The sequence below is a fragment of the Mirounga angustirostris genome, unplaced genomic scaffold, assembly GCF_029215605.1.
Source record: "Mirounga angustirostris isolate CCGP_5_RB_7025 unplaced genomic scaffold, mMirAng1.0.hap1 SCAF_8, whole genome shotgun sequence".
NCBI classification, from domain to species: Eukaryota; Metazoa; Chordata; class Mammalia; order Carnivora; family Phocidae; genus Mirounga; species Mirounga angustirostris.
This window is the reverse complement of record NW_026991716.1, coordinates 101,438,983-101,452,250: the sequence shown is the minus strand read 5'-3', so window position 1 is coordinate 101,452,250 and position 13,268 is coordinate 101,438,983. Positions and strand designations below refer to the sequence as shown.

Sequence of the window (13,268 nt, the reverse complement as noted above, 5' to 3'; positions counted from 1 at the left end):
GGAGCTCTGCCTTTTCCCTCAGCCACCCACCAGCCAGGGCCCTGGACGTGAGCCTGGTGTGCTGACTGCCACGACTCCTTTCGTGTCCCTCTCTGAGCCTTGACTCTGCTCCCATGTCCCCATATGCCTGGTTCCTGCCTTCCACCAAACCCAAGGCTTGCCTTCTTCATGAAGGTGACCTAACCAGTTTCTACCCCTAACTTCAGCCACTGCTTCGAAATCCCCTCTCCCGTGAGCTTAAGCCAACACCTCAATCCAGAAATGGGTACTGGTCCCTAAGTTTACCTATGAATTCATCAATCGGTTCTTTGGAACTTAAGATACATTTTCCTAAAAAACAATATTATAACTTGGAGTCAGAATCCCCATTTGAACTACAGTATCGCTAAACAAAGCTGTAATACATTTAGATAAAAAGTAGAAGGGGAAGGAAAAAAACTACTGTATAACTTTCTCAAAATGACATCAGAGTCACTACATTTATGCTAACTAGGGAACCTATCAACCCCCTTATGTGGTTTTTTTTTCACCAGATGAGATGGTCCACACTGCCTGGGAGAACAGAGCAGGGAAACATGACCGTGTTCTTTCTGCACATAAGCAGGGACGACAGCAAAATGGGGGGGGGGGGGGGGGCTGGAGCGGGGGTGGTCGGTGATCTGCACACAGACAGGGAAGTGGTAGAGGATACAGGCCCTGACCTCCTTTTTCCTACTTTTGGATCCTGAAATTGAAATGCCTGTAGTCTCTGTCTTGTGCCATATTCTGGGGACCAAGACTATGGTGACAACCTGTCCAAAAAACCAGGGTCACGATAGCAGGAAGACATTTCTGGGGCAGGCAGGGAGGGAGCAGAAGATAAACACAGTGGCTTGAGGATCACCGTTCTCTCACAAGGCCTCCACCCAAGGAAAGCCTCCCTCTGGCCCATTCCAAGCTGCCTGTTTCTATGGGTGGACACCTGGACCATGAGGCGAGATTATATTTAGTTCTAACAGCTCTTATTTTCCACTCCAGAAGCTGAGGAAACCTAAAAGCATTAAAAGCTCAGGTTGAAATGTTTAAAACAATTGAACAATTGACATACTTTTTTCTCAAGAAGGTGAAAGAGCAGAGGATACCAGCAAACAGAGAGGTATATGTTAACAAAAGCCCTCTTTTTTTTTTCACTTCCCAACTATTACTCATCACTAAGAGCTTGTCTCTAGGGATCTCCCGGGGAGCTTGGTAGTTCTATGGAGGCTTATTTTAGTTCCCTGTCTTCTTCAGTACCTTTGGTAATATTGCAGATAACCAATTATTTACTAAAACCGGAAGAACTGAAAACAGCCTTTATTTTCTCCTACTAAAGCACCTGAGAGTAGAAACATTCCTTTGCCCTAGAACTTCTGATGTGTGCCCTTTTAATTCACTTGTCAGCATAACCAGTGAGCTTCTTTATTGCTGCATTGATCTTCCACAAAGACACCGTAAATGCTGCTTTGAGCACTCACACACATTCCTCCCAGCTGACAAACCCTTGGGATCCTATGCCCACTGTCCCTTCAAAATTATGAGCTGGTAAATTATGCCTTTCAGGTTACCTGCCACTCAGAACAAAAGACAAAGTACTTACTCTCTTGAGAGTACACCATTGGCCAGGATGCCTTCATAGTGGCTTAGCCCTTTGTGCTGAAGCACGCTGATCTGACCGCCCAACTCGTCTGCGATTATTCCTGCATGGATGGCGGCTTTGCACAGTAACGAGGTCTGAAATACAGCAACGTCATCACTCACGGTTACTCCAGAACACATTTAAAATAGGGTGGGAGGGCGCCTGGGTGGCTCAGTTGGTTAAGCGACTGCCTTCGGCTCAGGTCATGATCCTGGAGTCCCAGGATCGAGTCCCGCATCGGGCTCCCTGCTCGGCAGGGAGTCTGCTTCTCCCTCTGACCCTCCTCCCTCTCATGTGCTCTCTCTCATTCTCACTCTCTCAAATAAATAAATAAAATCTTTAAAAAAAAAAAAAAAGAAAGAAATACCAGTCTAGATGAAATTTAAAAGATGAAAAAATCACTTCTGAACCTAAGTTTGACTTCAAAAAATCTGATGTTTGATTTAAATAATTTTCTACTTCCCCAAAATGGCAATACGCATTGGGGCGCCTGGGTGGCTCAGTTGGTTAAGCGACTGCCTTCGGCTCAGGTCATGATCCTGGAGTCCCAGGATCGAGTCCCACATCGGGCTCCCCGCTCAGCGGGGGGTCTGCTTCTCCCTCTGACCCTCTTCCCTCTCGTGCTCTCTGTCTCTCATTCTCTCTCTCAAATAAATAAAAAATCTTAAAAAAAAAAACAAAACATTTAAAATAGGGTGGGAGGTTTCCATCTTGTTATAACATGCAGTCAGGATCCCTGTTTGACCCATGACATTGCTACGCCATAATTCATTTAAATAGAAAGTTTTAGAGGAGGGGAAAAAATTATTGTATAACTATCTCAAAATGACTTCAGAGTCACCACATTTACGCCAACTTGGGCACCCATCCGCTAGAGAGGGAAGTAGGTAACTTACAGTCGTGGCGGCCCCCCAGGGATAATGCCTCCCGATGGTCATGCCCCCATGTAGGTACCTCCCACTGACTGCACTGGAACACGTAACTTGCTCGGTTCTGCTGCAGATGACACGGCCCAACCAACGGCCACACATGTCATCATGGCCACCTCCGACCCTCTGGCCCCACCTGATGCACCACATGACTGCAGGAGCTCTTTTAGGCAAGGGAGATTAAGAACTGACCAGCGCAAAGTGCTGACCCACAAACTCATCAGCAAATAACATGGCCGCTATCTTTTTTTTAAGATTTTGTATTTATTTATTTGACAGGGAGAGAGAGGGAGAGAGTAGCAGAGAGAGAGGGAGTAGCAGACTCCCAGGTAAAGTCATTCTGAAAGCAAATGATATGAAACCAGCCAAAGTTAAATAGGAAACCTGCGTGCTAGCACCTACAGATCACGTACTCAGATCTACCACGGAGGAAGCCATTTATTTACCTGTTGTACTAAAACACAGAGCTCTGTCAAGAGGCAGCACGATAAACAACTAAAGTAAGAAAAAAAATGATGCTATCTCTCTTATTACATATAATTTTTAAGTTCCTTGCGTGGGATGGAAAAATAACAAAGAGACTTTCTATTGCTGGGGGAAAAACTATACTTCAACTGTTTATTTCCCTTAGTTAATTTCTTGAAGTCACTTAGAAATAGCTTGTGCCAAGTATATCTCAAATTCAGGTATTATAAATCATTTTAAGATTCAAACAATTTATAGGCCAAATGAATATCCTGTGTCAATGTTGTAAATAAAGACAATACATGAAAAAGGAAACAAAGAGCAAAATTGCAAAATATGCTGCTTCCACAATCAGGATGTATTAAAAGCAAAAATTAAAGCCAAGTTTGTTTTCCCCTTGCTGGAGAGGAGATTATCAGCCTCCTGGAACATGTTTGTTTTCTTGGATGCACAAAGACACATGTCAATAACTCTTAGAAAAGTTTCATCACTATACAGATTTTCACATTTGTAATAACTCAAGCCAATTCTCATGTGCTAGAAACTCAACTATTTTAAGCAGCAATGTTAATATTCAAAGATCAGATACCAAATTTCTGGGATTGAGATCTGCAAATAGTAAGAAATGAAGGACTGTGTATCTGGAGACAGGACATATACTTTAGACAAATGACTTCTTGTGATGTATTTTTCTCTGGGAACAATGTATACAACCAGAGAGTCTCATTCTGCAGAAGAAACTGGGGGTGCAAGGCAGGAAGAACTGTTACATAAGTGCAGGGCAGCTGGCTTCCCTGGTCCCAGACATGGTGTTGTTACTCTCTGATGTGAATGGTGATGTCCTTGGCTATTACATGAACCAACAGAAGCATTAAAATACAGAAATAAATTACAAAAAAAAAAAAAGAAAAACCAAAAAACAGATGACCTCTTATAAAAAAACAAATGGAATTATATCCATAGGTGTTGAAAAGGGTTTTATTTACCATTTCACTTATACCATGCTTAAGTGGAAATGCTAAAAATAGGAATGCATGCACGAATAACCTTGGTTTTTATACCTATTATTTCATTTATTCTCAGAAAAGAGAGAATTGTGCATTTACCTCCGGGGTTTTAGATCTTATTTGACTTGACTTTATGATGAGTTTAGGCAGAGCAACAAACACTTTTTAATTTCCTCCCTGCCCTAAAATTACCCTCAATTACTTACATCTCTGTATCCATCCACCAGATTCCCAGAAATGTCTCCTGCTATGTCTCGACAACCAGCTGGGCAGAATTTGCTGGAAAAAGAAAATAAAGAATTGATATTTTATTAAATTACACTTAAACTAAAAAGTATAAATTATACTTAAATGCATTTTCTCTCCTCCATAGAACATGCAGGAGGGAGTATGTTGTTTTATTTTTTTAATTTTTTAGAAAGATTGATTTATTTATTTGAGAGAGAGAGAGAGAGAGAAAATTCTCAAGCAGACTCCCCACTGAGTGCAGAGCCTGATGTGGGCTTGATCCCAGGACCCTGAGATCATGACCTGAGCCGAAATCAAGTGTCAGCCGCTTAACTGACTGAGCCACCCCGGCACCCCAGGCATAATTTGTTTTAATGACAAATCAGAAACCTGACTTATGAAAACACAGATTAATCTAAAATGTAAACCTGAAGGCAAGTTTTACACAATAATTATTTGCTTTATATAAGGATTCATTATAAACTCTCTTAAACAATGAGCTTCCCTAATGCATCTTAATTGATTCAGAGGTGTCCAAGATATATTTTTTATTTTTATTTATTTTACTTACTTTTTTAAAGTTTGTTTATTTATTTATTTATTTATTTTTAGTAATCTCTACACCCAACGTGGGGCTTGAACTCACAACCTGGAGATCAAGAGCTGCATGCCCTTTCAACTGAGCAGCCAAGTGCCCCTCCGAGATATATTTTTTAAAAAGAAAATTTCTAAACACTATACATAGCATGGTCTTGTTTTTATAAAAAGATACGCTTAAAATATATAAAATAACAACTTATGTTTTTCATGAATATAAAGAAGACAAGGAAGACTATCTCTGGATTCTCTCCAAGAATAGCATTTTGAGAAACTTCCACTTTCTGTGCCATTTGACTCTGTAATATCTTGATTCAGCCTACTAGCACTCACTTTCCAATAGTAACTTAATGGAAACCACATATGTAAATTTAAATATTCTAGTAGCCATATTAAAAAGGTAAAGAAAAAAAGGCAAAACTAACAATAATATATTCTAGTTAACCCAATATATTCAAATTTTATCATTTCTACATGTAATGAACAAAAAAAAATTATCAACAAGATATTTCTAGTCTTTTTTCTTTTGTACCAAGTCTTCAAAATCTGCAGTTTATTTTATACTCATAGCACACCTGAACTTGGACTAGTCACAGTTCAAGTCTTTAATAGCCACACATGGCTAGTGATGGTCTACTTTAGTTATAAATTACTTTTGCAATCAGAAAAAAAAAGGTATATATATTTTTCAGCTTTACTGTGGTATAATTGACAAATTGTAAGACATTTCAAATGTATATCACGATGATTTGGTATATGTTACCCAACTAGTAAATTAACATATCCATCGCCTCACATATATTAATATGTAAATGTATATATTTAAATACACACACATATATAACACATATATCTCTGGCAAAAACATTTAAATTCTACTCTCAGCAAATTTCAGTTATATAATACAGTGTTATCTGCTATAATCATGGTACACATTAGATTCTCAGACCTTATTCATCTGATGGCTGCATATATTAATCAAAAACATTAATATCTAAGGCCAATGCACAAAGACTAAATAGACTCAATTTAGTTCAATTTTACTGTCAAATGAATTTAAGTTTACACTAATCAGGTATTGCCAGCATATGAGTCATAAAAGCCTTCTGGCTCTTTTTTTTTTTTTTTAAGATTTATTTATTTATTTGAGAGAGAGAGAGAGAGAACATGAGCGGGAAGGACAGAGGAGAGGGAGAATCTCAAGCCGACTCCACGCTGAGCATAAAACCAGGGCCGAGCTTGATCTCGGATTCAGCCCGGAGATGATGACCTGAGCCGAAACCAAGAGTCGGATGCTTAACCGACTGCGTCACCCAGGCGCCCCAAAACCCTTTGACTTTTAAAGCTTTCGACATTTCACAATCATAGATGAGGGAATGTGGATCTGTACTAGTCACCACACCTCATCTTACCCAAACACTAACGGCTGGGCTGTAGCCTAGATGATCTGGCACTGTAACATCACCCTGCAGGCCTGAGTATAATCTTTTCTGTAGGAGGACAGGAAATGACCGCTGATGCCCAGAGGCCCTATCACCACTGTGACTCTACAGGTATGGCTGGAAAGATCTCAGAGAAGGTTGGCATTTGTCCATGATGCATGAATGGCAACTTTACAGGGCAAATGTAATTATTGGTCATTTTAATTTTTATTGTCTATTCAAATTATTGGTCATTTTCTTTTTTGTTTCCCTACTAGACTTAATATTAGTTAACACTAAAATCAATTCGGCATGTAAAATAATCTCATTTATTAGAATATCCGAGGTGGTCACGACCATGGACTCTTGTGCCTGACTGTCTGGGCATACTCATGAAGTGTGTAGTCCTGGGCAAGCTACTTAACTGCTTTGTGCCTCTGTTTTCAGGGTATGACAGAGCCTACCTTGCAGGCCTGCTAGAACATTCACATGACTTATTTATGTGCAAAGTCCAGGGAGCTATGACTGGCAAGAAGAAAGCACTCTAAGGAGTTATAGCTGTTGTTAGCGGTGTTACTGACAGTTCTCTCTAGACCAGTGGTTCTCAACAGGGAGTGAATTTTGCCTGCTCTGGAAGACATCTGGCAACATCTGGAGATATTTTTGGTTATCACAACTGGCACACAGAGGGTAGAGGACAGGGACACCGGTAAGTATCCAACAAGGTACAGAACAGCTCTTCACAACAAAGAATCATCTAACCCAAAATAACAATAGTGCCATGGTTGAGAAGTCCTGCTCTGGACTGCTCTTACTTTATAAATGAGGAAATGTACATCAAAGAGATTCAGTAATTTTTCCAGTTGAAGTAAAGCTGGAGTCAAAAATTTCATCTCCTATCCTCAGTAAGTTTCTCTTTTGTGAGAAAGACAAAATGAACTCCCTCTGAAAGTGAAGGAATTACAAAAGTCACTTCCAAATGCTGGCCAGGTGAAAAAACACAGTCTAGACTCCACTACGGCTCACTGGTACGACAGTAGAACTCAGGGGTCAGCACATTGTAGCTCATGGGCCAAATCCCGGCTGCTGTTTGGTTTTTAAATAAAGTTTTATTGGAACACTGCCACACACGTTTGTTTACATATTGTCCATGATTGCTTTTGCATCACAGCAGCCAACAGAAACTATGAACAGATGCCAAAGGGACTGCACTGCCTGCAAAATCGAAAATATTTACTATCTGGCCCTGGACAAAAAGTTTGCTGATCTCTGCTATATAAGAAAGCATTTCAAGTATTCTTCATTACTTACAACATAAATGATTTTAAAAAAAATTAAATACAAATAAGCTACTTTATCTGGTTTAATGTGAAAGAAAGCATAATGTCCAGCAACTTATGCCTGCAGCACAACTTGGACACCGTATTTACCTGTATTCTGTTTTCAAATAATGGTTAGCGCGTTCCAAGCACGTTATTAAATCTGTCATAAATAAAGATAATTGCAATTAGGAGACCGAATGGAAGGATACTCATGCTAAAAAAAAAATAACAATAATAATTTTAAATAATTTTAAATAAGGACTTCTAAAAATTTTTTTAAAGATTTTATTTATTTGAGAGAGAGACAGTGATCAAGAGAGACAAGCCAGGGGGAGAGGGGGAGGGAGAGGCAGACTCCCCGCTGAATAGGGAACCCGATGCGGGGCTCCATCTCAGGACCCTGAGATCATGATCTGAGCAGAGGGCATACGCTTAACTGACTAGGCCACCCAGTGCCCCTAAAAAAGGATTTTTAAAGAGCATTTATTCACTATCTAGTTATTATCTGAATTTTTCTCCTTAAAAATAAATCAAAACTGAGAACACTGTCTTCAGGATTTAACCAATTTCCTCCATTTCTCTTTTCTACCACAAACCATGGTTTTTCAGCAATTGTCCAGTGAACGCTAACAGGAACTATTTCAAACAGAAAAACCAACACTGGTTCATTACTGTCCACTACATGCCTACAAAGATCATGTGTATAATAACCTCCCTTGGCAAGAGGAAAACAATTTCAAAAGCCTGACGTGGTTCATAGAGAAGGTTCGGGAACATTTTAATTTGGCAATTTAGCTAGCGGCATCTGAGTGCCCATGGAACCACGTGCTTACTGAGAATACAACCTTTCCACTTTGATCAGTCAGGACCAAGGACTTAAAAAAGAGAATGCTCTTTGGAATACAGAACTGAATGAACACTCAGAATCGGGGACGCTAAGATGTTGTGGATTTTAATGCATTTAGATCAACCTCGGATAGTTTCCAAAATATTCCACACTTGCTGCAATAATTCTTTCTTTCCTTAATATTTTCAGTAGTTCTGAGGGAGCAACATATGGTGAACACTGGTCCTGCTGTGGTCTGTTGGGATTGGCTAGATTTGATTGGATGAGAGGGAAATGAATGGCGCACCCCCCTCCTGGAGCCTTTCTGCCAGGGGGCACTGAGAGCAGAAACTCTGGGCACTTCTGTGACCTTGGCCAGACATGGAGTGCATGTACAGTAATCACTCTGGAGCCCAAGAGGCCTAGACAGGAGGCCGTGCTTTCCTCCCTCATCGGTTTCTATACTCTCCTTCTCTCCTGCTCAAGTGTCAGCTCCAGGGTTAAGCACACGGTGACAGTGACTTCACATGTGACTCAGACTCCCAGGGCTTCCCTCGTGCTGGTGCACCTGGTGTATGTGAGTGGACGTGGGGGGTGGAGGGTGGAGGTGCCACTGGTTACTTGTCCCCTAAGGTGAAAAAGGTTGGGGGGAGGGCTCCAGGGACTAACCAGACCTTAAAATAGCCCCAAAGATGCATCATCCAACATTTCTAGGAAAATGAGATCAACCCTCTCCCACATAGGTCAGCTGATCAATCTAACATGCTCGATAAAAGTATTCTGAGTTCAGATCGAACTGCTTACAAAGACTTTGCATTCCTCTCTTCCTTCACATATTCTCTACCTGAGGTCACAATTCTATCCAAAGATGGTGATACAAGTAGCAAGAGGAATTCTCAGACAGACACAAGTTTACAGATTTGGGTGGATTCTTCCGCTATACCTGGATGGTCACTGCTCGCATAGGTCAGCAAAAATCCCCGCCCCGAAATGTGGGATCCACTCGCAAAGCGCACAGTGACCTCGTTCGTGGTCAATAGGAGTTCCTTGGGAACAGGCATACTTCCACAATATGGTCCTAAAAACAAAGCATACTTTGGGCACATTCAAAATTTAGACCAGCACAAAGAATTGCTAATACGGTATTTTTTTTCCTTAACGGTCAAATTTAGCAGACAACACATATACAAGATTGCAATTGTTACCCAACTGAAACTTTGCTTATTACCGGAACTGCTATATGGGACCGGATAATTAGTGCCTAAATGTGGACTTGATGATACCGACAAGCCAAGGGTGGGGGGGTGGGGGTGGCTAACTCTAGATAAGCAATAGGCTGGAATTAATTAATTGTGAACAACCCGAGACAGGTTTCAATTTTTATGAAAGAAGACTAACAAAGGTCAGATACATTAGGTAGTCAAGAAAATGTTATCACAAAGGTGATATTCTAGGGGCCTCCTAAATTTCCTAGAAGAAACTCACAAATTTTCTTTTTTCAAGGAGGTTTCCAGAATTAAAAGACTGTCCAATGCATGGTAACAATCTTATTCTCATGCAGTTTACACATTTATCTTTGTCTTACAGTGCCTTCTGGTTAACCCATATAATTTATTTTGATTTGCAAAATGAACTTTATAAAAAAGCAGAAGAATTTCTAAAGGCTTTTGAAATACTGTAGTATAAATTATGCAATTAAGAGTATAATACATCATTTCTAGAATAGGTTACTTGAAAAGCAATATCCATGAACTTTCTTTTTTTTTTTTTTAAAGATTTTATTTATTTATTTGAGTAAGAGACTGAGATAGAGAGAGCATGAGAGGGGGGAGGGTCAGAGGGAGAAGCAGACTCCCTGCCGAGCAGGGAGCCCGACGTGGGACTCCATCCCGGGACTCCAGGATCATGACCTGAGCCGAAGGCAGTCGCTTAACCAACTGAGCCACCCAGGTGCCCCATCCATGAACTTTCAAAGAACAAAATTAGATTTGGAACTAAAAAGGAAAAACAGACATTCCTCAGACTACTCAGGTTAAAGTTTACTTTGTAAATTGTCACCTTGAAAAATTCTAAGAAAATAGGGCTTAGCAAGCAAAGTTCGAAGACAGGTATTCTTCATTAACTTCTCCCCAAATACACCAGTATGGAAAGAGTCAACAGCAACATCAGGCAACAGTCAACAGTGCCAACAGTGTGAACAACAGGTTAAGGAAGGAGGAAGGAAAGAAAAAGTTCTGGGAGAGGATCATGAACCCAACTAAGCACTCCTCTCCTGCTATACGGGACCGGATTTCTCTTTTGTCCTGTCCCGGTCTCACATTTGGAAGATGTAATTGAACAAAAGAGAAATGTTGTGCGTTTACCTTCATGCCTCAAATCTCTGTTGTTCCCTATTATTAAATTATGGTGAAATCCAAATTAAAAACGATGACTTACCTCTTTAGAGATACTTATCATATATAATTACTTACATGAAATGCTAGCAAACTGCTTAGAATAGTACCTAGCATATAATGAGAACTGTAGAAGTACTTAGTAGTTAGTAGTAAATAGTTAAATAAATAAATGAATGAATACATTAAAAGAAACAAATAAATAATGTCTGTTTTCCTTTTAGACTATGTTCCATGGGGTTAGAAACTCTTCTATCCATCACTTTATCCCCGGCAGCTCATACAGTACTTGGTATGTAGTGGCCTTCCAAATATTGTTAGAACTGAAATGAAGTTAAATGTTCTTCTATTTGCAACAGTTTTGAAAAGCCAAACCTGATTATAAAGATGCATGAAAGATTTAATCGTGGCATTTTAAAATATCATGAAGAAGTCAGGAAGAGAAATGTGGAAAAACAAGAAAGGAAAGAAAATCATTAGTGTAATAAATATATGGATTATTTATGAACTTTGACAGTGGTCACAGCATGGTAGAGAAGCAGTTTATACTAAACCCATTTTTGCACAGTAAAGTAGAATGATAAGCATTTTTTCAAAATTAAAGTGAGTCAGGTTACTATACTTGACTTTTGCAACTTAGTTTGTTTTGCGTATGCTTGACATTCCTTTGTTCTCTGCACAGATAAGTGAAGACACTTGCTTTGCAAATCTAAGAACAAAAATGAAATAACTAGTAACTTGTTGCTATTGGTAAATCAGAATATTTTTCTAACCACATTTATCTTTTCCAAGAGGAAATAATAATGTATATACTCCTCTCCAAACGGTGCTAAAGATACTAATTTCTCCTTCAGTTTCTATAGCATTCCAATGAGTCCTAACAAAAACAGTAGGGTAAGCAAGTCTAAATTTTTGATCAGTGAGAATCTGTTTGGATTTTTTTAGGTCAAATATATTTGATATATAACACTGTAAATTTAAGGTGTATTATATATTCATTTGATACATTGATATACTTTAATATGATTGTCATTGTAATTAGCACCTCCATCATGTTACATAATTATTTCTTTTCATGGTAGGAATAATTAGGTTCTAGTCTCTTAGTAAGTTTGGTGATTATGTAGTTGACCCTTGAGCAATGTGGTGGCTAGGGGTGCCAACCCCCATGTAGCTGAAAATCCACAGATAACTTCTGACTCTCCAAAATCTTTTTTTTTTTTAAGATTTTATTTATTTATTTCAGAGAGAGCACAGGCCCATGCAGGGGGGTGGGGGGAGGGGCAGAGGAAGAGAGAGACGAGAGAGAAGCCGACTCCCCACTGAGGATGGAGCCTGATTGCGGGGGGGGGGGGGGGGCGGGGGGGGGAGTCCCAGGACCTCGAGATCATGACCTGAGCTGAAATCAAGAGTCAGACGCTCAACCAACTGAGCCACCCAGGTGCCCCTCTTGACTATCCAAAAACTTAACAACTAATAGCCTGCTGTTGACCAGAAGCCTTACCGGTAACAGAAGCAGTCAATTAACACATATTTTGTACGTTATATGTATTATATACTGTATTCTTATAATAAAGTAAGCTAGAGAAAAGAAAGTATTTAAGAAAATCATAGGGTAGAGAAAACACATTTACGGTACTGTATTGTAAAAACAATTCATGTGTAAGTAGCCTGCATAATTCAAACCTGCATTGCTCAAGGGTCAACTTCAATATTGTTGTCTATATTCACCATACTGTGAATTAGATTAGTGCATATTTACTACTCATTGCAAGCTTGTACCCTTAAATAACATCGACCTAGCCACTGCCCCCCACCCCGTCCCCTGGCGCCCTTTTAACTCTCTGTTTTTATGAGCTTGGCTGTTTTAGATTCCACATATAAGTGATATCATACAGTACTTATCTTTCTCTGTCTGACTTATCTCACTTAGCATAATGCCCTCAAGGTCCATTCCTGTTGTTGTAAATGGCAGGATGTCCTTCTTTCTCATGGCTGAATAATTGGAATTTTTTTTTTTTTTAGATTTTTATGGAACAGTTGAAAGGAAAGGTTGCAACACTGCATGTATCTTACACAAAGAGATAAGAGTGTATGTCATCTCGCTAAGTTGTCACGCAATACATATAATTTCCTACCCCCAAAAAACACCTAAATGGAGTAAAACTCTAATTTGGTTGTATCCTCCCAAAGTCATGATAGGAATGTAAATATTCCTGAGAGAAGTTCAAAGATGTAAACACACACACTCCTTTAATCACCTTTACCCCCCCCCCAGGCACCAATCTCTCTCGCATTCTTCCTGAAGTACTGCAAAAACGTAACTAGGCCCCGGATGGGGTGGGTTCTACCCTCTCCATCTCAATGCAGCATCAGCAGCTGCTCTTTTAGGTTCATCACGGCACAACCATCAGAATAGCAGGAGA

The 13,268-nt window shown here is 39.8% G+C and overlaps 1 protein-coding gene across 8 annotated transcripts in view; it reads right to left on the bottom strand.

Moving 5' to 3' along the window:
* Nucleotides 1-13,268, bottom strand: part of DCBLD1 (discoidin, CUB and LCCL domain containing 1) — a 72,402-nt gene that overhangs the window by 22,498 nt on the left and 36,636 nt on the right. For all 8 annotated transcript variants that reach the window (XM_064598036.1, XM_064598038.1, XM_064598034.1 and 5 more), the window contains exons 3-6: nt 9,393-9,527; nt 7,732-7,783; nt 4,262-4,334; nt 1,616-1,749 (exon numbers count right to left, since the gene is read on the bottom strand). In XM_064598036.1, coding sequence (XP_064454106.1) covers nt 1,616-1,749; nt 4,262-4,334; nt 7,732-7,783; nt 9,393-9,527 — 394 coding nt within the window. The remainder of the gene's footprint in view (nt 1-1,615; nt 1,750-4,261; nt 4,335-7,731; nt 7,784-9,392; nt 9,528-13,268) is intronic.